We start from the raw sequence: 26,883 nt of genomic DNA, 5'->3' as shown, positions 1-26,883 counted from the left end.
ACTCTGTACTCGATATAAAGTGTAAAAAGCGTATTAAATTGTTTTAAATATTAAAAGCGTTAAATTACTAAAATTTTACATTTTCTACAATACCAATAAGTACATGAATTAATCGCTGTTATTTTTTTTACATTTTTAATATGTATAAATTGATGTAAGAATAATTTTAAATATAATTCGTACAGTAGTTATTTAATTTTATTTTATACTCTAAAATTCTTTTATCTACCAGAAATGTTTAATTTATACATTGTAAAACTTACTCTATGAGTGTTTAGATGGAATTGATATACGAGTTGTAAGATTACGAGTTTGAGGTTTAGATATTGTCCCACTAAAATTATATTTTATATTTCTTTTGTTTTTGCTGAAAAAATTTGGTAACATAAAACGGAGTTAATTTTATCTTTAAAAAATATATAATTGTTAAACTCTTTATATAGACGTAGTTCATTTTTGATCTAGTAATACTATCTATGTTTTTTTTTTTTACTGCTGACAATTGACCATTGTAATTGTCAAAAATGTCAATAACTCTTCAGTCATCACCATGTACTCTTGCTGTTTTTAGATTAATAAGTAGAATAATAACCGTGCGTGTCTTTGTTATAAAGTATATGGCTATTTGGTGTTAAACCGACGGGACTTAAGTGTTCTTGATGGTTTCCGGTGACGATTTCAATGGTGGTCGTTTACCGCGAAAAACTACTAGGTCGCCGAACCGAAAATCTAAGAAGACTGATGCAGACATAGCGAAGGGTTCAGCGTTGCGAAATGACTCGCAACCTTCTGTTCATAAAAGGAATCTTTATGTGGTTTCGTTCCCTATCATTATCCTATTTAATTTACTAAGGTCCATTTTGTATCAGTTATTTATTATTTTCAAATATTTGTACTCGGCGTCGCATCGTTTCATTCATAGGCCTCGTAAAAACGGTGAATGTAATTTAGAAGTGGTTGTAAAAGACGGTATAGTGTCGACTGAGATCGCTCACAGTGAAGAGATGTCGTATATAAACAATGTGGGGCCAGGAGACCCCCTTCTGGCGAAACAAAAACATCATCATAGGAAAGCTTTCGAGTATATATCGAAAGCACTTAAAATCGATGAAGAGAATGAAGGTAAGTTACTTGGTAATTTAATGTAGCAAATGCTTTAGACAATTTATTAGAATATTAGTTATTCTAGTTTTGGTTTGCCTTTGATATAATAGTCAGCATTGAAAGGAAGTTAAATGTTAGTTAAGTTATTAGCTATTAGGGTATTAGGTTCAGTATGATTTATTTTTTAATACAGGACAAAAAGAATTAGCTATAGAGCTGTACAAGAAGGGTATATATGAGCTCGAGAGAGGCATAGCAGTGGACTGCTGGGGGGGTCGAGGAGATGCTTGGCAGCGGGCACAGCGCCTCCATGATAAAATGAAAACCAATCTAGGAATGGCGAAGGACCGATTACATTTCCTAGGTAATCATTATCTTTTTATTAATATATAACTAGTGATTATGTGTTCATTGTAATACACTGCTACCTTTTATTTTATGCCATTATTAGTTAATGTATTATTTAGTTAAATAAATGAACTTGGCTGTTTATTGCATGGTCAGCTTCTTATATATTTTCTGTTGTGATATATATTCATATATCCACACCATACTCGTGTAATATCAACGTTTAATAAAGTAAATGTTGTCCCCCAATGTAGCCAACCTAGTCGCTCTCAGTAAGTTGGGCGTAGAGAGTGAGCCCGACCGGAATGACAAAAAACCTACGGAGTCACCTCTTAAGGGGCGAAGGCAATTAGAGAAGTCCAAGACAACGCTACTAGCACATACAGAAAGTAACAGTGGTCAAACGAAGCCACCAAACGAAGGTAGAATACCACAAATTGTTTTGCTTCGTTTGACGTAACCTACTGCAAAGTTTTGAAAATCTCTCACGAGTTTCACATAACCCCCCTGACATGATATAACCAGAAACATTAAATTGAAACAATTGGTACATTTTATTTAAAGCAATGTTTGCATGTGGGTTCACTGTGCTTACAATATATTTTTTTCCGCTTTCCGTGTGACACAATTATTAATTTCATTATTTTTAATTAATATATTATATTAATAGTAAGTTCATGACTTTATAAGATTTTATTTAAAAAAGGTTGTATATAAAAAAGCGTACAGTACGTAATGCGAACGGCATTAGAAAATTTCGTGTTAGAAGCTTAATTTCACTCAACTGTTTAACGGATTTCGTCTGAAATGTTTCGAGATTTTTTTAAAGTTATATATTAGCGTAAAAATTTCTTTATGATAAAAAAACGTGAGAATCATTTAATCACTTAAATAAAGAAATCATTTAATGATGAAAAACGTCTGCGAAATCTGAATTGCTAGCTTTTGTATCTAAAACAAAAGAGATACTCATTGAAATTGCAGATGCGTCATTTTATAGTCGGTTTGGCATGCAGAGTTAGTTGTTTGCAGCCTTGTTTTATGAATGCCAGACGCGTATTGTACGACAATTATTGTTTAACATGGACGAGGAATTGCTACGATTCTTATCTATATATCTAAACTGTATGTATTCCGACATAAACTCTTAAACGTTTAAACGACTCTATTTGAACTATGCGTCATAAAATTATCTATTAGTATTGAGTGCTGGGGTTAATCAACTTTTGCCAATTGAAAATTATTTCTATCTTACTCAGTTGCATTTACTGCTACGAAACTTCGATCGAGACTTCATGACTTGATAACTTATAACTAATTTACCAATTCATATTTTTATGATAACATGGATTGTTACACTATATGAACAAGATTGAAAATCGTTTTTCGTTTAGGGCACTTAAGTAATAAATTTTCGATCCTGGATCCCGAATGGTAATTTTATTGCAGGTTGCACTCGATAACTGTCTAAGTTTACAACATTTTAATAAATACAAATGTCTGTGTCGAGAAGATAAATTTAAAAGTTAACTTTGAGGGAATCGAGTTTTTTTTCAATTCTATACCGATAAAATACAGCAGGAGCATGTCGCTCGATGTGTGTAATATAATTCGTTAGAGCTTTCGACGATTAATCGACGTATCTATATATTGTTAATCAAGATAATCGAATTTCAAGTTGCATATACTTCATAGTATTACTACCAATAAAAACTAAAACTGCTACCAATAATATTCTAACATTAGGATGTTGTTACACTACAGTTCGGTAAAGTCGATCCAAACAATAACACATGTCATCAATTAACAGCTAAAATTAGCCATCTTTGTAACAGTCTAGCTTACTCAAGTTTCAGTCATACGTATCAGTTTACGACTCATATTCTAAGTATAGCGACGGCCCATTTCTCTTTTGCAGAATAAAAAGACCTTTCGGCTATGAAAAGATTTAGAACATGATTCAACATGGTTTATTCTCGGGTTAAGTATAAGTGGAATTAAAAAAAATTCTATGCGAAACTCATAATGTTTTCCCAGCGAATTATACGTTTTAAATTAAGAGTCAAGTTTTACGGGTTGAGTATAATAAACTTTACAGGGCGTTTGCTCTTTTAAACGTCGTCTTTACCATAATTACGGTGTATATTTTTATAATTTTTAACAATGGTATAAATTAAACTTTCTTTTATTGTGTAAAATAATACACAAAAATCTACTTTCCTTCGATACTTTAAACACGACTCTCAACGAATTGTTATTGTGTACATTGTCTAGTCTCGAGTGGCACGGTTGAAACATCTATGTAAATAAAAATGTTGATTTAACTAATCCCTTGATGGGCACAAAATATCGAATCAAAGTAATTAAAGTCCAACAGTTTGTTAATTTCATCACTTACTTTACTATATGTAGATATTCTGTTATATATTTTTATCGGTATTTTGAGATCACAAGCTTTCTAGTGCTTTGAAAAAAATAACCTATAGCAATATAGGGTCCGGAGAAAGCGATGAAGCGGATACACAGTCGCCTGCCCGTTTCCGTTTGACTTGTATTTTCACAATGGGATCACGTTACGGATGGTCAGGCGCCACCCAGCTGGCTCACTTGACGACAACGGTTGCCTGCACATGTACAGGCCCTTTCAATAGTATTTGTATAACAGAACTAAAACTATGAAATCGTTAACGATGAGAATATATTTTCCAGATTTCGAAGAATCAATTTAATATTATTAAAAATAGTTTTTTTCGAATTGTACGTTTCAGAAATGTGATTTTTATATTGCGTATTCTGTGTCTTACATGCGATTCTATGTAAATATTTCTATTACAGTATCAACTGTGCAATCAATTCATGGAATTTAACATATTATATTATAACATATAAATATAGTATTGAAAACAAAATACATTCGAAAAGTTATATTAAGTGAGCCGAGATGGCCCAGTGGTTAGAACGTGTGCATCTTAACCGATGATTTCGGGTTCAAACCCAGGCAGGCACCACTGAATTTTCATGTGCTTAATTTGTGTTTGTAATTCATCTCGTGCTCGGCGGTGAAGGAAAACATCGTGAGGAAACCTGCATGTGTCTAATTTCAACGAAATTCTGCCACATGTGTATTCCGCCAACCCGCATTGGAGCAGCGTGGTGGAATATGCTCCAAACCTTCTCCTCAAAGGGAGAGGAGGCCTTTAGCCCAGCAGTGGGAAAATTTACAGGCTGCTAATGCTAATATTAAGTATCCAATATCCATCTATCCATGTTTCCATGAAATCATCACCATTCATCCATTAATGTTTGTTAATATTATGCACATCGTCGGTTAGATATTGTATGACCTGAGAATTTTTTGCTATATATATCTATGTATATATATTTTGTTTATGTTCCAATTTCATATAATAAGCCTTTTGCTAAGAAATATTTCGTTATACAGAAAAACTCCCTACATTATGCTACACTGCCCGTAGTCGGCGCTACGTTATTCTTATTTTTTCTCTATGAAAATGGACTTATTATGTTGAGAAAATTAATTTACTTCTTCTTTAGTATCGCTTATAGCCTATAGTATCATGCGGTGTCGTGTTAATGAGCCTAACAAAATTTAAAATTAATAAATTGTTAATAAATTAACCAATAGTGATTATGCAAGATTAGATTTAAGCTTTGGTCATAATTTTGCTCTAATATGATCGCTTATTTGTCCTCTATCGCGTCATCGAACAAAGGCTGCATAGAGTATATATTTTTAACTCAAATATAAACTTTGGGTAAACGAGATGATTTTCAGTACTTCAACCGAAATTTATCAATACCTACTTTATTCTGTGTCCCAGTAGATACAAATTGAGTAAACAGAGGGAATTATAAGTTTAATTACAGCCACAAAACATAATATATATATGTTATCCCTAAATTAACAATTTCTCGATATAGGATAAACGTGCTTTCAATACTAAATCTAAAAGTATAAGTATCATTGGGTCGCCTTTATACTATGGAATAAAAAAATGCAACCCTGTTACTTAACGAAACAGTGATAGTTATACAAGTATCGTAAAGTTGGATAAACGAATAGTAATATTTACGTGGCTTATAAAATCGACAAACCGCCATATTATGTTTCACACGACTTCGTATAGCCTGTAACGTTTGGGTAAATTCTACGAATTCAACGATACCTCATTAGAATCGATTCAGGCGTCTAGACATTTTTGCAATGCAATTGAACAATATAATTATCCTATATGTTTTAATATTGCGGGATAGATATTCTTTTGATTTCAAATTTCGAATCAATACAGTACTGCAGGAAGATATTCAATGTTAAGTTTTCATCGATAAGGTCTCTAAGACTCTAAATAACTCTTCTGAATGAAGGTCGGTTAATTACACAAGTAATCATAATATCTAAAGAAGAAAAATTCTTAAATTGCAAGTTCCAAACACTGTAAAGAACTGTGTGTTTTTCATGTATTTGTAATTTGCCATTCTATTCTTAATAAAATTGTAAATATTTTAAGGTAACCCAAAAAAATCTCTGCATCGGTTCCGATGTGCAACAATTTCCGTTGTGTATTAATCGCTAAATCCTGAACAGGAGACCTTTGGCCTTTGTAGAAAAACTAGTGCGTGGGTCGCACCTACGCTAGCTCATCGTAACTACCGGGCCTTCACAAAATTCTCCCATCGATAAATAACATTCTGCTCGTAAAACTCATATTAATTTGACGAAAATGTTGATCCTTTTTAAGATTATTATTAACGATATAAAGATTGACATATATGTCGTATCTCGCGACTTAATTAACCTTACGGTATTACAAGGCATGTAATAATTTATTATTTTACATTATGTAAAATTGCGTATGAACCGTTTTGCATAATATTTTGTCCATTGCCATCGTCTTTAATTATAAAACTGATCGAGTAATACGAGTGTATAGTTAAAGAATGATTGATTATCTTTGACATTTTAAGAATATGTAATTTTGTATCTGTAGAGGAAACTTGATTCTAAAATATTACGGGCCTTATTTTAGCAGGCTGTCTTTAGAGTTTGTTAAACAGTGACATCTCTCTTTGTCATTTTGGATTTGAAATGCGAATGAAGAAGACACATCTTCGGACAGTGTAACTGATGACGTCGTCTTAACCGATTTCAGTCACGGCGGCCAATCTCAAAGGAGGCCAACCAACTACATATAAAAATAGCGCACAAGTTTGTGCGCAAACGAATGTGTACTCTCTTTTCCCCCACTCTTATAATCCGCCACGACCGGAATGAATTCAGGCGCAGGATGAACGCCTTTACGTTCCTGAGTAACGAGAGTGTAAACACTTCAAATTTCCAGACTCCGATCTCTATAACTGAGATTTTTTGACAGAAAAACTGAATAATATTTTATCTTGAACTCAGATCTTGCGGGATTTGTGGCCTTTTATCTACTAAACTATCGAGGCAGTCGAGTCGTAATTTACCCAATCACCCCCTAGACAACCTTTGTAGATAGAACCGTATATGATTACATCTTATGTGTTACAAATGACATTTCGTTTTTTTTTTTTCTTAAATTCCAAAGAGCGTTGTACGGATAAAGGCTTAGAATGAAAATAATGCTGACTGTCTGGATGAACAAAGGATAAAGTTTAAAGACCTGTCTATGGCTATATTCTTTGATGTTGGGACAGTCTTGTCTATGAATTCACAATTCGTTACATAAAATTAAACGATTCATTTACATGTAATATTTATAATGTGATATTTAATGCAACGTTTATATCTGTAATGTTTAAATAGAACGGTTCCAAAGCAAAAACTAATAATAAGTTTCAACCGTTTTTTTTTTTATAATTAAAGTAATTAGTCCGTCTGCAAGCGATACTAGTGGGTCGATTTTTATGAATCACGGTAAGGTGAAAGTTAAACGTCATTAAAAGGTTACAGGGGGTATCACCATAAACAAGTCCACGCCTACAAAGTACTGGCAGAACGAATATTTAAACATAGCAACACTGCGCTTTTATATATTATCTATATTATCTAGATAGTTTCTTAGTTAAACTTATGTTGATACATGACGAAAAATTTGTAAAAATTAAAGATAAATTTATAATTATATTTGTCATAAAGTAATATATGTATTTTGACTTATATTCACGAACATATATGTACGAATTATACTGTAATACATTTTGACAATTAATAATACATATAAATATTTATTGTGAGAATGTGAGATCGTAAAATTAAATCGTTACATTAATTGATATTTATTAACAGTTATTTGTATCTGTTATGATAATGAGTTTAAAAGGTGTGAAGGTCGCAAACTACTACAATTAAGTTTTGCGCTACTGTTCTTGAATTTGATCTCTGCTCTTGAAAATATTCATTCTGTAGTTCTACGCTATCGATACTCTGAAAATACCCAAACTTATGTAATATAATTTTTTCATTTATAAAGTAATACTTACACAACGCTGGAAGAAATTTCATATCGAGATAAGCCTTTGTACTACAATTCTCTCATATTCAATGTTCCTAAGGATATTATTGGTATATACATAATTAAATATTAGTATGTTTAATAACAAAGTACCTAAGTAATACGAGCTAAGTGTACTAAGGTAACTTATAACGTTGAAGGCAACACTTGCCTTCGCGTCTATTCAATGTAGTTATTTAAATCTGCCATCTACTAATAAAGCGTGAATACTCGGACGCGCTGAATTAAACAAATCTAGTTGAAAATTGCGCTCGCTTTGTCCGCTCGCCACAAAGAGCTGGAAACAAGCGTATGTGATCGACTTCTTTAATATTTTGATTAAAAGACTCGTCTACTGCAGTTATTTGTTACAGTGCTGCTCAAAAATGTTCCTTTAACTTTATGTAACATATATATATCTACATATTTGAGTGACGCCTTGACAAGATTATTCCAAGAACTATTTAATAAAGTTATGTAGTAACTGTTTCATATGAAACCTCCAGCTTCATCATTCTGCTGATTGTCCAATGACAAGATGTAATGAATGTTAAACACAGTCGTGATGACGTCACAAGACACATGCGTACACACATCTATATAGTTACAAAAGCAATTTATTTAATTTACGTCTACGGATTTTAATAATGAACTTCATCGATGTAATTTTTTTTTAATTCTAAAATCTGTATACAAATACAATTTCGGTTCTACAGTCAATTGTAACGTATAAATAATGATTAACATTATATTATTCTAATTCCATTCAAATCAAAGAGCGACTTCACAAACAATTAATGAAATTTTAGTTCCGTATATAATAAAGCTGCCGCAATCTGAATAAAGGATAAATACAAACACAAATATTATTAAATCTATGGCATTTCAAATAATAGACTACTAAGACTCGCAAATCGCAATACTTTTTAATTTTTTTGCTTTCGACGATCGGATCTGCATTTGAAATCCTTCGCTACAACTTTTTTTATAATTAAAAAATGAACGATAATATGGTGTTATTGTAAATCGAGATTTGAGTAATATCTCAATAATTACGACTTAATATATTGTCGAATGAAAACATAAATCATCGTTGGTGGCTTTTATATTGGTAATTTAGGTCTCGGGCGATTTATTTTTTAATCTTTTAAAATTGAACCAAGGTGTGTCAATTTGCGTCCCAATTTCACAACACTTACGACCGGTCCGTTTTTGCATTATTTGATCGTGCTGTATAGATAACGCCTACGAGGTGACGGAAAGTATATTATTTAAAAATGCTTGTATTGCTTGAATTTGATTCCAAGTGTTTGCTCTACCTATAACTCGACATATAACTATTTTAAAACGGAGCACAAATATTCATTAAATAATAATTTTGAAGATTATTAATATTGATAATATCAAATGTTTATTAATTAATAGGTAATATACAAACATAAAATGTATAGTAGTTTATCTGTCGTTATAGAAATTCCATCAATATGACATTCAAAATACCTCCGTCTGTATCCACGACTAGACGAAGACGTGGACAAAATTCATAATAATTTATAAACTTTATGCTGTTAACCGCTCGCTTCGCTGGGCGCAAATAAAAATATAATTATCTTTTTAGCCCACTTATACAAGAAGGAGGTTATCAATTCGGTTTTTTTTTTTTTTAAGATCGTCTCCATATCTCGTTCATCATTACGTAAGCTTGAGCTTTGCCGATGCTAAACCGATTTTGATCATCCTTTTTTAAATATAATAATTTATTTTATGAATAAAAATTTTAAATAAATTATATAAATTGATTGAGTGTATTGAAAACAAAAATAAGAGTGAATAATTAGGTGTCGTGTGTTATACGCGATATCTTCGGCGATTCTTTCTTAGTTTTAATGAATGGATTATGTAATAGCCTGTTAATTGACAAAAAAATCCGAATCCTGATAAGAATGGAAAACTAGCTAACTATGTTTCTGTTTCTGTCATGTGTAAAGCGAGTTTAATAATGTGTACGTATACTAGAGTAATTTTTATTATAATATTATATATCAACGTGAAACATTTTTTTTTAATAATGTTACCTGATAAAAGTTATGAACCTGAACAAAAGCTGAATTTGAAATAAATTAAACACATAAATTAATTGCGTAATTCACCCGAATTCAAAATGTAAAAAAGACTATAATTATAAGGAATTTATCAATTTGAATAATGTTACTTATGAATGTCATGTTATAAAATACTTAATTAAATATCAACGTCAATATAATTTTGCACTTTTATCCTTTATTTGGCGTTATGATGAACTTCATGAAAATACGGAATTTAGTGGACTTTCGGGATTCCTCCGTCAGAATGCCTTTGCTAGCAGTTTCGCTACTGCTCTCGGACATATCTTTTTCCCTTAGTCAAGTCTTAAGGTAGCCACGTATTGAGGCGGAGTATCTGCCTTCTAAATTATTCGAAAACGGTGCTGGCCTAATTAAATTTATACAAGTAAAATGTACAAACCAAGAGCACGATGAAAATTGACAATAATGGCTTGAAAATTAAGATATTTAAGACATTTACCTGACTAAACATTCTCAACTCGTAAGATACTTTAAAAATAAGATGTTCCTTACCTCGGAAAAAACTTGCAGACGGAGTCTCGAGTGAACTTGACAACGTCTCCAACTTGACATGATGGCACTTCAGCGCCCTTAGATACGTACTTAAATTCGATGCTTAAACCTCTCTGGTGGTTCACGAGGATCGAAGAATACCAAGCTGAACCGGGTATTTCGATATATAAATCCTAATTGGTTTATTACTGTAGATTTGTACACCGTTTTGACAAAATGAGGTTATTTATAAAGTTTCAATAGGTCATAGCAGTGTCTACAGGCCTGGCTGTGTCTCATAGCGTAATCAAAGTCATTATTTGGTGATATTATTTTCCACTAAAACCCTTACGATGTCTCTAATAAGGAGCATAGTGGCCTCAAAAACGTCTTCATATAACGAATCTCCGTCTACGTGCTGATGCCCTGTTCGCAACTCGGCGAAGCTCGCAAGGAAATAATCTATTTCCCCCATCCTTCGTCTATGCTTACGCTAGCTATAATACCGGATGCCATCCCCCTGAAAAGATCCTATGTTTTATGCCCCGGGATATTAGTTAATGAGGGCTTCAAAGGGTTAAGATACTATTTATTGCACTTCTATTTCAAGTTTAAAACTTGGAGTAACGAGGGAGGGTTGTTTAGGAATATTTGAAAAGCTTTGTTTTCATGAAAAAAAAAATATCTTTGAATTTTTTGATATTTAAGTCCAACAACAGTGCTAAGAACCTTAAATCTACTAGGCCAATAGCATACACTAAGTACTTCGAAATATTATTAATGATAATTAAAATATTATGTAAAACTAAAAAAGGAGTGACACACTCTCGGCAAACAAAGTTGGAAGTGACTACTAGTAGGCTAAAAAGAAATATTAAAAATAAAATCGTGACTTCGTACCACTAACAGATCGGAAATATCTAAGTCACTAGCACTTTTATTGTGAGGATCGCTCGCTTTTCTATGAGTCGTGAAAAAAAGTCTCAATAAGGCTTTCACCGTAATGCATGTTTGAGTGTAGATTGAAACGTAGCCTACTCTCGATCGCGAGACATTGAAAACTGCGCTACAAAGTTAAGCGCGTGGGAGAACCGCAAGGTCTTAATATACTTATGTAAACCTAATTATATACAGTATACATGCATTTAAATTATATATCTATAATTCTTTGTTATTAATATCAATTTATACAAAAATGTGATTATTTTTTAGAGATTTTATAGTCCTTCGAAGTAGAGTTACTAAAAATAATTTGAGTAGTTAATTGCTTGAATTTTATATTACAAACATTTTGTGTACTATTTTGTGGTAGCTTTACATTTAACTCAACACTGCGACGCGACGATTCAAAAGCGCTTCTATGAGCCGACTTGAATAAATAATATGTCGATTTTTATTTTATATTATAAAAGTAATTATAAAAATGCAAGTACTAAGAAAACAAATGAAACGACTATTTTATGTAGATAATACATTCATAATCGTATCGTAAAATGGTAACCTTCCAAATGGTCATTATAGTTTAATATTTCGATTCGCCCTATTTGTTCTGACCGAAATGTTAAACTCGAACAAATCGTCTGAAACAAATTAAGAAATTGCTAATAGCATGAATAAATAAAAGTAAAAGCTACTTTCAACAACAAGTAGAAAAAGAGTTTACTTGTTTTAGGTAGGAGGGCTTTGTGTAATCCCGTCTGGGTAGGTATCACACAATCATCACTTGCTCTACCGGTAAACGGTACTCCGTAGTATTGTTGTATTCCGGTTTGAAGGGTGAGTGAGCCAGTATTTTTATGGGCACCAGAGAAATGAGATCTTGAGTTCCTAAGGTTGATGAGATGCTTTGGTGACGTGAGGAATAGTTGAAGCATCAATGTCCACTCCCAATTAGAAAAAAATGGCTAAAACGCATTCTACGGACCTTTCTGGCTTCGTATTTTGAGAGACTCTGGAAGCCCTTGCCTTTGTCCTACTAGTAATAATTTAAGAGCATGGTATATTAAATTACTATGACAAAACTATTATTAGCTTATTTCAAAATTGTACTTTATCACTATAACTAGCTAGCCACCCGACTTCACACGGGGACAATAAGAGTACCTATATAAATTGAAGAACAAACATTCAAGGAAAATTCTTGTTTTGAAAAGTTAAAATTATAAGCTTTTCTCTAGCTTTAATATACATACATTTACATACAAACGTTCCTCTTAAATCACCCAGTATATTGATGAAAACCGCATTAAAATCCGTTGCGTAATTTATAGTATCTAAACGTAGGTAAGGTATGGCGGGAAGCAACTTTCATTATAGTAAAGAAGAGAAGTAATGTAGAGAAGAGCCGTATTAAGTTGTTGAAATTGTTTGAATTTATAATATAATTAGTGTATCGTGTTTCTTGTAGTACCTAATAATAAAGCACTTCTACCTCTCCACTTCGTATTTAAGAAAAACAATACAAGCAAGTCGCTAAAATAAATATGGTCTCGTGTTTATTTTACATATATCATATTTATTTTGTAGAGTAACAAGCCTACCTTTGCCGTTTACGAGAAAACGGTAAAGGTAGGCTTGTTACTCTACCGTTGGAAGCTACGAAAATTCCTAAAACTAAAACGATTAAACTTTCATTAGGTATATGTCGTTTACGTGATGCAAAGATTAACTTTTGTTTCGCCGGTAATCTTTCTTACCGTGGCCCGTGAGCCACGTTACTGGAACAACTGCAATAAATGTCGGAGTCGAAAATAGAAGTGATCTTGGCTCTGCTAATCTCGCGTACATATTACTAATATTATTTAAAGATGACATTTAGGCTTATTAGAATAACATTATAAATAATAACAATATATATACACAGGACGACTAATTAAACAATCAACATTGAATTGTAGTGATATCATTGGTCGATATCTTGAATAATCTATGAAATTTATTAAGAATTCGCGAAATAAATTGCTTTAATTGACGGCGAAGATATCAAAACTTTAGAAGTAACATTAATGTAATTATAAGTCTTTATAAATAAAGATACATATGTATATTAATATATGTGAGCTACTATTTGCATGTTATATGTAAATCTGTGGTTTGTTTTTCCTTCTACGATAGTAATAGGGAATATTCCATACTATATTCTACTTTTTAGTAAGAAAATCATTATATTACGTTAGTTTAAACATATAAAAAACTAAGTAAAACAAACATTCTTATATTATTTAGTAATTATGTAATGTCATAAAGTATAAAATAAATTGCATTATATCACATATAACAGATCCGCATTTGAATAAATAAAGGGAACTTTTTTTATATACATATTATTTAAGTATATGCTCCACTACCGAGTCGTATAGTTATGTTACTTAGTCTATGACCTCAATAAATGGACTATCTACTGCATTTTTTTTAACAAATCGAACTATCGAACGTATCGACTCTTGCTAATCTAGAGATAAACGCGTTCAAATAAACAACTACAGTTTTTCTTCTTCTATATCTTAAATTATTTACGTATTTAGATAGAGTTTCGCACTACAAAATAAATAAAACAAACGAGACAACTTTAATGTCTTAGTGTGTGTGACAGGTACGCTTAACACTCAAAAAAGGACATACTATTTTAGAAGTGTGCGTGTACTCTGGCCAATAGTTGGTCACTATTTTTTTCGACACGTTCTCAGCTTTAACAGACTTACTAATCAAAGATTACTATACATATATAAGGCATTAGAGTGTTGCGAGGATTAAGTGGTTAAAGCACACGCAACACTTTCGTTACTCAGATGTGCGAGAAGGTTGTTAACGTTTATTAAACATTATATTAAACTAATACTTTGCCCATAACATTATGTCTAACGCATGCTTCATGCATGTAGAATTAACACGTAATCTCACTAATATAATACATAAAATAACATTAATGTCGACCATTTTCTGCTTATAATAAACTTTCTACTCCATTAATATAATTAGACCAAATGTATTCCAACGAAGACCATTCGCTATTTTAATTCTGGTCTAATTATATTGATTATAAAGTTATAGAACAGACGGTGAGATAGAAATGTTATCAAGAAATCTGATGCGAAATATGCTTTAAAACCAAATCAGCCACTTTTGGAATACAAAATTATTTTTGATATTGTTACCGAAAGTTATTTAAAGTCACACCAATGTTTCAAATAAAAAATATGATACCATTTCTACTGAACCATTTGTTTTATTTATTAAATATTTTGTGTGAAGAATATATTGACACTGTTTTACAAAAAACATCCAACAGTCGCAGGCCGCAAGCTCACAACCGCCGGCCGGCGCTTGCCCAGCGGCGGTGGACCGCTGATGAAGTCTCAAACACTTCCTCGGTCCATGGGACGATCCTCGTCGCAGCCGAACAGCTCCAATGGAGGCTATAGCAGATACCCTGTGAAGCCGGCTTCAACACCACCGGCTGTGAAGCGACAGTTATCCGTAAGTTGTTATAAGATAAATTGCATATTTGTTGAGACAAATTTCTATAGTCGTGCGCCGCATTCGAATTTTAGTGACGTCATAACATAGGAAAGTTTTCGACAGGAGGCTGTGTTTTCGAGTGATATAAATAATGCATATTTCAAGCGAACATTATCAACGTATTATTACGTATTTCGAACGTAAGCCTTGATAGTAATTAAATTATTGACATAAGTGTATACGTAAGTGAGATCGAAAATAGCCTTATCATCTTATGACATCCTTGGATTGACGGTATCATTTATATAAAGAATAAAATGTATCCTCGAAAGTAAAGTAGTAATAGTAATTGTCCAATAGCATTAGAGTTGGCTGAACTTTTTAGATTATTATATCATCCAATCCAAAAACGAGCCTTACGGAAAAAAGGGTTGTGTTCTATATATCATTTTTACTTTTCATGCAAGGCTAAAGGATAACGTTACAGTACGTTTTCTATGAAATTCTCATCGGGTTCCTTCCTTCTTTCTAGACAGCTAACAAATGCCACTCATAAATAATTACGACTAGATAGATAGTCGTATTTATTTATTGATGTAACGGTAAATTTCACTTTCTAGATATGAACTGTCTTGCTTGCTAAGATTCGCAAACAAAGCCTTATCATTATAAGTTAAATAATAGCGTACGTAATACAAATAACATTATGTATTATATATATAAACCAATTTCAAATATACAGGTTATGTTATCAACAAGATAGTCTTCTGAATATATATGCAAATAGGAAAGTGAAAATAAAAAAAAAATTTTTACGATTTTGTTTTCGGTTAAAAAATCAGTGACGTATTCCTAAATAAGAAATCGTCCAGGAAGGTTCTGGAATTGTAGGTGTTTCTTATTTGATACTGTAGCAAGTTTCGTATATATGACTGAACTGAAGCAAAAATTTAAGAAAAGCTTTTGACGCGGCTACTTTTTATTGATTAAAGGCTTTGTGCTTTTTACTTAAGTGCATTGCTGTGGATATAAAATATCTAATCTGTGACTTGTGCAAAACAGGAAGTTATGACAGTCTTGCGATGATTATTGTGTCTTGTGGACACGGTGCAATGTTTGCTTGCATATTATAAAATAACACAATAGAAAATTCTTCATTTAAAAGAGCTTTTAGCATCGTGGTGCGCTGTGTTGATCACTTATAACTCAATTTTAATTAAAACATTTATAAATAAGCTCTGGCGAGCCAAGATATGTTAATTTTTCCGCATATTCTACAATTATCGCTTACTTAGCCGAGCACTATTATGCAAAATATTTTCACGGTATGGGGGTATCCCATTTTAGTGTTTATAATAAATGTATTGTCCCTGTTGCGACCTTGCCACTTTGTACGAAACCAGTCAGTCGCTATCGAAAAGTGACACACTTTGTAACTCCCAACAAAGTTACAGACTTTGTTTTAACCGTTTGAGTATTACCGTCATCATACATAACAAAGTTAGAGCATGCAAGACTTCAGCTTTGCTTAAATTTCTCATATGATGTTAACACGGAAATATTAAAGCTTATATGCATAGACATTTAAACCAACACAAAGAAAGAAAGGAGGAGGAACTTAACACTAGAAATAGTACATGCTTCAACTTTTAACATCAACCTGCATTGAAATAGAGTGATAATTAGTTGCATTAGTTGGCCCAGCTGTAGGAAGTTACTTACAAAAAGTTTCTTTTTTCATATTCTTCTAAATATGACCCTATGTGTACATAGTGGTTTTCATATAAACTGAACTAGGTATATATCTATCTATATACAAAATCATTTTCGTTGTGTTTTGCTATAGGCGCCATCCAATCGTGTGGTGATTTATTCGAAGTATTTTTTAGAGTGTCTCGTAGTTTTGCTCGCTCAACTACAATTTAAGAGTATTTTATAATAATACATCATACATGATTAATGTTATTTTTTTACATTTATGCGAAAAACCTTATACATGATATAAAGTTCAAAATAATTTGTGTGTACATGTACATGATAAACCTTGTACAAAAAAAAACGTTCATAAAAAAATTGAATCTGTATTTTTTTTGTTACCGAATTGGCATGTCATTCACCTTCCATCAACAAGTAACATACGAAAAGTTTTAAATAAAACAAATAAAAGCTTACTAAATCATAAACCATTGTAAAATTAATTGTAATAATCAAAAACAATTATTACTAATAATACTTGGGCTGAAATAGAACTCAGCTCATTTTAGTAGAAAATTTTCTACGTGACGAAAAAATAAAATCTATGTTTCTAACACTGTATATAAAATTTCTAAAATATTGCTTAATTGTTACTATTAATAATACTAAATGATTACTAGAGTGAATTTTAATTGCTAATCTATCTGCCTCACTAACCATCTCATCACCATTAACAAAAACTACCTCTCTTACGTATAGAGCGCATATCAGGTGCCAGTAAACGGTTCGCCAGTAAGACGAGCCGTAGGGGGAGGCTCTCAGCGCGGGACACCCACTCGGAGCAGAACCCCACAGCCGACGTTGGCGGTACGAGGTGTAGACCCGAAGTTAGTTCAACTAATACTGGACGAGATAGTTGAAGGTGGCCCGAAGGTTCATTGGGAGGACATCGCTGGTCAAGAGGTAAGTAACCACTGATTTTCGTGGATTTTAAACTTACCTCAATCAGAACTTACCAGCATTTGAGAAATATCATAACGTACTGTTCTTATCCAGAAGAATTCATTTAAAATCATGACTCACAATTTGCTGCATTTCAAAACAATGTATTTTATTCAAACAATATTTATGATGATCTTACTTTACTTATATTAATAATTATTAATTATTTTAGGCAGCAAAACAGGCCCTGCAAGAAATGGTAGTGTTGCCATCTCTGAGGCCCGAACTCTTCACGGGACTTAGATCACCGGCTAAAGGGTTGCTACTATTCGGTCCTCCTGGAAATGGTAATTTTAAACTTAGCACAAACTCGTTTTTATGAAAATAGATGACTTACAATTTGTATAACAATAATATCGTATTATTAAAAAAACAATATTCCAAAATGTGTTGTTTTAAAGCACAAAATATATAATAATAAAATTTATATTTATATAAATAATCTGTATTATTAAATACAATAATTATTAAGTATTCTATTCTTTAATCTTTAATGTATTTTTTTAATCGCTCAAATATAACGATAATAATTTATTTCAATAACAAAATAAAGTAAGTAATCGCGTTGTAGACAAAACATTATATAATAATTAATTTGTGTAATGTTATATTAAACATTTTTTTTAAACTAATTAAAAATTATATTTTCTTGTAATTTACCCATTGCGGTTATATTTAATAAATACTTTCGTAAATTAAATAATGTATTTAAATATTATATGACCAAGTTCAGTTCAAATAATTCGTTTGTTTCTATCGCCAGGTAAAACTTTGCTAGCCCGATGTGTGGCGGCGGAATGTTCCGCGACGTTCTTCTCGATATCCGCGGCGACACTCACCAGCAAGTACGTGGGTGACGGGGAGAAGATGGTTCGCGCACTGTTCCAAGTAGCCAGGGAACTACAGGTACGAGAGATTTGAACACTAGTTAATTTTTTTTTTTCTATTTCTTTAAAAACAGTAAATAATAAAAGCTAGTCGAGAACGTACGATGGATACAATCGGTTAGCAACTCAAAAATCAACTATATGATCCATAGCATGTATATCTCAAAGTCAAAAATAAAAAATTAAAATTTTGACTACTAAATCTCTTATTGTTTTCATACAATAAGAGATTTAGTAGTCAAAATTTTAATGTCAGCAAAAACATTTAAAAAAAAAAAGAAGATTATTATCAATAGATTAACTGAGATGTTATTTTTGATTCTAAAAATACAATACAAAATCTACTAACTTGCAAAGTACAAAAACTCTAATAAATCTTATTAGAAGGGCCAACAAAGACTTCGGGATTAGTAGCGTTTCCAGGTAGTAGACCAACGACTTCCTCGTCGTCGTCGTTTCCCCAGACGTCAAAAGCAAAGTATAAAGTAGGCCCGTAACACCGCAGCCGGCGATAATCTTCGTGGACGAGGTGGACTCGCTGCTGTGCGAGCGCTCGTCGGGCGAGCACGAGGCGTCTCGTCGCCTGAAGACGGAGTTCCTGGTGGAGTTCGACGGGCTGCCGGCCGCCGGCGCCGACCGCCTCATCGTGATGGCCGCCACCAACCGGCCGCAGGAGCTCGACGAGGCCGCGCTCAGGTACCGCTTTACATACCGCATTCACTCCCGGTTCATTTTTCGAGTTATCCAACTTCGAAATCTAAAACTAAAAGAAATATGGAAAAATTGTCCAAAAGAGATTTTTTAATTAAATCTAAAATTGCACTTTTACAAAAAAGTCTGCTTTCCTAGTCGGAAGAACCGTTAATTGTCAAAAAATGCGTCCTTATTTTGCGGCAATCGTTGATAGGACCCAAATTCTGATGAGTAATGTTAAACGAAAAAACTAAAAAAAAGTATAATTTTCAACAAACTGATTTATATTTCACATTGTGCACTTTATGGCTACAGTGATAACGAACAATTATTTATAGTGATAATTATTAATTAATTATATTGTACTTCAAAAGCAGCGCCGTATGAGTTATTGCCATATTGAAAATTTATGACATTGACAATATATTAATAACCACTGTACTATCCATTATGACATTTACTATTATTTCGATCGACTGATTTCATAATAGGTTTTCATTTTTATGTCTTAGTTTTTAATAAATCGTACTAAGCTTCCAGTAATGTGATTTATTTTAATTTGTTTTCATAAACGACGAAGTTATTTTACTTTTCCTTCCTGCTTTTAAATTATTCAGATCGTGGCTGGCAGCCAACATATAAATATACTTGTTTTAAATTTTATAATACATAATAATTTCGTTTTGAAGGAAGATTTTTTGTCAAATTTAATGTTATGTTTCAACACTTGAGTATATATTTTTTTCAAATAACAATCTTTCGGGTGGGCGATGTGCCGCGTCATGGTTTGGAGGATCCACTTCAAAACCTCTTTTATAAGTGCCTCCATGTCAGGAAGTTTTTCAAGAACTTTTTTGGCGAATAATTTGAGCATTCTGTCAAAGTTGAAGCGTCAATGGCAATTATTGTTAGTTTTGTTTAAAGATTCCCCCTGGCCGTATCATTCGGCATCCCGAAGGCTAGGCTTACCGTAAGCGCAATGTAGTTTTAGAGAGATATCCAAATATTCCGGCAACATTTCCGGTCGCATATATTGGTTCAGTCCTCTAGAAGCTCGACTTTGAATTGCTCATGCCTTTACATTCCCGCAAGAGTGTCGTCTAGTGCTGGTGACACTCATTTTACAGCTCGAGGATTTAGTTTAAAAAAAACCCATCCTAGCCGAGATCGTATTTTGACCTTAGGCCATTTCCATTTGTATGATCCTTCTAAAATGGAGATCCTTCTCTATAATTTCCAAAGGTTAAACATTGAAAAAACAGATCTTACAAGATATGTTTTTTATGGTTTCACAGGAAGTCCCTTTAGAGGGATCTTGGTTTGACATTTTGAGACAATATGATAACTTATCATATAATAAAAAAACTTTATCTCAAATGAGTTTATCGCTTTGCAAATTTCATGAAATTTAATATGTTTTGGCGACTCCTAACGAAAAAACGAAAAGCGAAAATTAACTTTCTACGTTTATGAACAAACGCCATCTACCTCCGACGTTATATTTTTTTTTATATGTATTTACAGAAAGTTAGTTAGTAGAAAGTTGCTACAGTCAAGTTTCGACTCGGGTGGTCACTTCAATAAAAAAAGTTTTAGTCATCATTGAAAGAATATATTTGCAGTGTCTGACAGTAATGCCATAATTATGATAATTTTATACTTATATAATCATAATGATATCGATTTTTGAGTATAGTGATCATTTTTATCGAAAGTTATTTTAAGTTTTGTTATGATCATTTAATTGTATTTGCATACTAATCCAACAGCTTCATTGCAGTTTATAATACACTAGTCGTCAGTCGCGGGTTTGTTCGCGTTTGGGTGGGTCGTTAGGAATTAAGCATAAAAAAATAAATCTATGAGTTAAATCTTGCGTCATACCAAATTTCATCAAGTTCAGTGATTTAGCTATGAAATAGCAACAGACAGACAGAGTTACTTTGGTATTCATAATATTAGTATATATAGTAACATGTTTTATTTTTGTATAATTCTTTAGTACATAAAATAAAATTTGATCGAAAACAGAAATATCGAACGTTCAGAAACACATGGTTATTTAAATAACGATTGCGATCGCTCCAACCGTAACGCTGACGCTAACTGTAACGCTAACGCGCGTGCCCCGCGCCCGCAGACGGTTCCCCAAGCGCGTGTACGTGTCGCTGCCGGACGCGCGCACGCGCGGCGCGCTGCTGCGCGGCGTGCTGGCGCGCGGCGCCGCCGCGTCCGAGCTCAGCGACGACGAGCTGGCGCGCCTCGCCGCGCTCACCGACGGCTACTCCGGCAGCGACCTCACCGCGCTGTGCCGCGACGCCGCGCTCGGGCCCATCAGAGGTTCGCAGATCTCTTCGTTGTTACGGTTTCAGGGGAGAGCGGCCGACTACGCAGGACTAATTATGGTGCAAGGGCGTGTGCGCAGACGCAAGTGCGCTATTTCCTCACTCTCTTAATCCGATGGGGAATGGGGATGGGATGGGATCCGACACTACTGGAAAGAGTTCAGGCGCAGGTCCAACGGCTTTACGCGCCTGCCCGAGGCCCGGGATGGTATACACGTCCCAATAAACCTTTGCTCGTCCGATCTGGCTTGAACTTGAACTCATAACCTATAAATCTGTGGCCTTATATTTAACTACTAGACCAACGAGATATTCAACTGCGGTCTCTTTACTGCTTGAAGGTGTTCACGTGTACTGTACACGTGAACACCTTCAATCGTATCAAAGGAGAGATAGTCGCTATTTTCTCATAAAAAAAGAGAACGACTCTAAGTTCCGAACAACCTGATATTTAATTTATCTTGACAAGGTCAGCAACTCCAAAGGCCTTCAGAGCTGAAAAAGTCATTTATATGATTGAAAATATATTTAACTTTAAAAATATATAATAAATTATATATGGAAGACTAACATTATCCGCCTGGTTACAGAACTGGACCCAGAGGAGGTGAAGTGTCTAGACCTGTCTCTGGTTCGGAGTATCACGTTCCAAGACTTCATGGACGCACTAAAGAGGATCCGGCCGTCCGTGTCACCGCTCAGTATCGTCGCCTATGAGAAGTGGTCCGTGCAATACGGCGAACAAGGAGTTTGAACTTTATGTACAGGTAATGCTTTTTGACTTCCAGGCAGGAGACATAACATACACATTATATAATTGTATTTAACTAACATGACTGTATTTTTAGATGTTGAAAATCAGTAACTACTGAGTTTCTTGCCGGTTCTTTTCGGTAGAATCTACATTCCGAACCGGCGGTAGCTTTACTTAAAATATTTTGTTAAATGACGATTTAAAAGTGCTTGTAAAAAGCCTACTTGAATAAAGTATATTTTGATTTTTTGAAATCCAAGGGATGCTTACCTGGTGATTTGTAATACTCGTCTTTGTGTATAATATACACTAGCTCCACACATACACATGACTTTAAACTTTTCCTTAATATTTATTCATGCACTTATAGTAATGTTTTATTGTCACTGTTGTTACATGAAGTCTTGACTTTGTGTGTATGTGTAAGTGTTGTTTGTGTGCATGTGTGCATGTGTTAATTGTTCTTGATTTGTTTTTTTTTCACATTTCGTATATTGTTTTGGTAATTTTAATAATTACTTTATTTGCTAATTCCCCAGGTACTGGATTACAATACGAGGTGAGTCAATACTTTTAAGGCAATATTGTTATTGCAATGGACATGCGCCGGAACGATTGAATTTTTAATTGTAATGAATTTATTCCAGAATTTTATATATCGCTCAAATTTTAAGAATCTCCAAACTTTTCCCTCGTAAAATTCCAATGAACTAACCGAATAACACATTTTAAATTTATCGATATAATTTGTTTTGTTGTAAAGTAATGTAGGAATGAAAATAATTTTAAATCCTCTAGTCAAACAACCAGGTTTTGACTGTAGTTGCCAAGCGTATGGCCATATTAAGTCATAGAAAAAGAAATGAAAAATTGATCTCTAAGTCCTGCCTTATTCATGGCAAATGTAATCCGGATCAATGAAGAAGTAGCTTTCAATGTTTCTAGATGTAAAGAAGTCGCTTTCAATATCTACACTTCTTTATTGAGTCGTGTTACATTAAAATGTAAACCCGTCCAGTCAAAAGGAAACCATTCAAAAATAAACCGTATATCAAATAAAATGCGACATTTATTCAGATCTCGCTTATCCTTTTGGCACTATCGGACTGATTTTATTCAAACAGCAGGCTATTCATGTGCACGCAATTTTAAACCCTCTGGTGTATGCTTTTAGAATATAAAATTGTAGAATTTCATTTTAAATTTATATATTGTTTTTGCAAGAATCTGTGAAACAATTAGCCTTACATAGGCATAATATGTGTGAAAACGGTAAAGGTGTGTTTACATTAGTCGTATGTCGCTAATTATACTTCGACTGTTTTTGTAAACTTGAATAAAGATATTTTTTTATGACAATGTAAACGCACCTTTATGTAAGATTTTAAAGTATTTAGCTATACCAGTGAATAATCGAAGGGACTGTTGTACAAAATGTGTTAACCGTTTATACGTAGTACCTCATCACTTTGTATATTTGGATGTAATGATGTATGAATATGTTGCAATTGAACGTAGCTTAAAGATTTTTTTAATTTTATTAGTATTTATTTATTTTAAGCACACGTCTACAATCCAATGATTATATAATAACTATACTACACAAAAAGCACTTCAGTAAACTTAATAAATAACGATTTTTATATGGAAATATTAACGACTTTAGATATTCTTATAAAAATAACATTAACTATATACAGTATTGATTTTTATTAACTGAAATGGTAACTTTAACCTCAAGTGATAAAAACTTTTCTATCCTATGTATGAAACACTGAAAAAAGTTATAAAAATGTCGCTGATTATGCTGAACAAAGTCTAAACTAAACTAATTTCATAAGGAGAGTGACTTGCTATCCTTTTCTAACCAGAGAGAAATAATATTTTATAAGCAATATTTTTTTCAGTCCTCTCAAATTATGCTGGTTTAAGGAATGTTTACAATTTAATTAGATTTCGAAACTAAATGTTCTCAATTTTGCCTATATCGCGGAAAATAAAATTGTTCAGTTTTTTGTTTTGCCAGCAAGGCACAGATTATTTCGTCAATGTTAAAATATAACTGTCAAAAGAATGGCGATCTGTCAATGTCAAATTATTAATTGTTTTTTATATGAATATTGGATTGTCGACTGTTATTTTGTTGGATGTAGTTAAGTGAATTCTGCATAGTGCAGACGATATCATGATCTAATAGGAAATTTATTTATGAAAAGTCGCGTCTTTATAAACAAGCGAAAAAATCTAGATGTTTACAAAGAATACGATAGATCGATCATTTTTGTATTTATCATATTCTTAGCTCTTTGAATACAATAGCGCGACTTTGATTCAATCAAAAAAAAAAAGAAAAATACAAAATTTGTTGTTGTTATTGTACTTATTCTAATTCTGTTGATTATTAATTATTATTATTATTTTTTAATTTAAATAGAATTCTTGCCCTAATTATGTTAACGTTTTAAAATTATGCTGCAAATCTTATGAATAGATGAGTCATTTAATACGAAAGACATGAATAACGGGTAAATAAACGGTATATAGCTAGCTTCCATTTAACCGAAAACGATAATAATTTGCTCAAAAGTGGTGACATTTAAATGTGAAAAAATTGAGCGAAATTGTGAAGAAAATCATATATTTTCATAGTTTATTATAAAAATCGACTATATCTTCGTATTTTAATGTATTTATTGGGCTATTATCGAATACAGGACCATGCAATTATTATATCTCGATATAGTGTACCATTTAACGAGCAGTACGGTTACTATTCCTCTCCCCATAGATTAAAGATGATCGATGATACATGTTTGTTCTGCTACGGTTCTTTTCTTTAATCTATGGTACAGTTTGAGGCCTTGGAGAGGGATAATAGAACATTTGTTTTTGTAACATTAAAGATTAGTTACATCACTATATCCTTTAACAATTGTTTCCGTTGTAATAAAGCTTAATAATCGCTAGTAAATAAAGTAAAACGAATGACTAATTTCATCTCCCCAAGGGCTCACTCTCAACGTAGGACTAAATAGTAAATGGCCGCTGCCCGCTTATAAAGTGACCTTCTATTTCTACTGTATGACGAGACAGGTCATAAAAATGTACTTGGTAAATTAATCATATTTATCTATCTCTTTAATTATGTTGTATATACGTAGTCATATAAAATAGTTTCATAGCTAATACTATTTAGTCTTACGTAGACTGTTCCGCACGCTAGCCAATATTAGTCTTCTATTCTCAATCGAAATTATTTATTATCTGTAGCCGTGTTACCTTGAAAAACAGCGACGTAGATATTAGCGCAGTTCTAAGTAGACGTAATATATTTTTACTATAGCTTTCTCAGTCGACCGGTGCTACACATTCGCACAATCATTTGTTAATAAAACGAATATCACGTACGTTGAAAAATTTATGACATGTGACCGCTGATCTTTTTTGGACTTCGTCGAATGTGTGGCACCGGCATTATTTCTAGTAAAATACGCCTATCGTATCTGTTTAACCAATAGACATGTGCAGGCAAATGTTAGCTTTACAACATTCATTTAGATTAATTTTAATTTTAACCGCAAAGGTGTAAAGGTAGCCACGTCTTGTGATCAATCAATTAAAAAATAGCAGCATTTGTTGATATTTTAAGGTGTTTTTATAAATAGCATCATATGAGACGCATTTCTCGATAATTTCTTAAACATAGGATTCGATCTAACCTTAAATGACTGAAATAGAAGCAAAAATATAATTTGACTTGTGTTCTTAGCAGTTCCGACAGGTAGAATTAAAGTCCAAATATTATATACGTAATTAAATCTTCACAGAACAAACTTAGGGACAACCTGAACAATTTGATCATTGCATATTAATTTCACGTTCAAAAATAGATAAAAAAATAAATATTATTCAAACTAGTTTTAATATAACGGTTCATAGTTTTATTCCTTGAATCAGTCTACATTATTTTTCTACAAACACAGTGTTGCCAATATAAAATTTCTAAAGTAACAGTATTTGTTAATTGTGATCAAAATCTTCTAAATAATAATTAGGTTGTGCCTCGATCTAATAGATACCGCTTTCTTACGAGTTAGTTCACATTTGGATCGGACTGACAATTTTAGTCTCTGGCTGACTATAGAACTTTGCATTTATAAAGATCATATTTACTATTTGTGACTCATTAAAAAATAATTAATTAATATCCGATTCCGTGGTTAAATTATAGTTAGAACGTTCGGGAAATGTGTCATGTCCGGTCATTTTATCGCCAATATGAATTTGAAATAAAACTCTAATATTAAACGACAATAATTATTGTCAGGGCGATAAATATATCGGTCCTATCTAATGTGAACTAGTTCTTACATGTTTTGAATTTTTTAAATATTTGCAAAAATTTGTATGGTTGTTAATGGTTTTTGAATGAATTTTCACTTTTAATAAATTATATGTAAATTATTTTTACGAAATAGATTTTTTTTCTTATCGCTATTATTCACA

At 32.7% G+C, this 26,883-nt stretch overlaps 1 protein-coding gene across 3 annotated transcripts; it reads left to right on the top strand.

Annotated features, from left to right (window-relative positions):
* Positions 1-543: 543 nt before the first annotated feature.
* On the top strand, positions 544-26,883 carry LOC125070725 (spastin). 3 transcript variants are annotated; one of them, XM_047680666.1, is made up of 11 exons: positions 544-1,122; positions 1,298-1,468; positions 1,707-1,874; positions 14,832-15,019; positions 17,468-17,659; positions 17,871-17,985; positions 18,462-18,604; positions 19,091-19,281; positions 21,419-21,618; positions 22,214-22,390; positions 22,917-26,883. In XM_047680666.1, exons 1-10 carry the CDS (start codon positions 660-662, stop codon positions 22,375-22,377), a joined length of 1,995 nt encoding a protein of 664 aa, XP_047536622.1. In that variant the 5' UTR covers positions 544-659; the 3' UTR covers positions 22,378-22,390; positions 22,917-26,883. The 3 variants fall into 3 exon arrangements, with proteins under 3 accessions (XP_047536622.1, XP_047536621.1, XP_047536623.1); XM_047680665.1 differs by having other exon boundaries at positions 17,456-17,659; XM_047680667.1 differs by lacking the exon at positions 1,707-1,874 and having other exon boundaries at positions 17,456-17,659.

This window comes from Vanessa atalanta, chromosome 18 (genome assembly GCF_905147765.1).
Source record: "Vanessa atalanta chromosome 18, ilVanAtal1.2, whole genome shotgun sequence".
Classification (NCBI taxonomy): Eukaryota; Metazoa; Arthropoda; class Insecta; order Lepidoptera; family Nymphalidae; genus Vanessa; species Vanessa atalanta.
This window is presented reverse-complemented; position numbering and strand designations above follow the sequence as displayed.

Coding starts and splice junctions, on each gene's coding strand:
- LOC125070725 (XM_047680665.1), top strand. CDS start 660: ATGGTTTCCGGTGACGATTTCAATGGTGGTCGTTTACCGCGAAAAACT. Junction 15,020..17,455: donor CTGTGAAGCGACAGTTATCC/GTAAGTTGTTAT, acceptor TCTTACGTATAG/AGCGCATATCAGGTGCCAGT. Junction 17,660..17,870: donor AGGACATCGCTGGTCAAGAG/GTAAGTAACCAC, acceptor TAATTATTTTAG/GCAGCAAAACAGGCCCTGCA.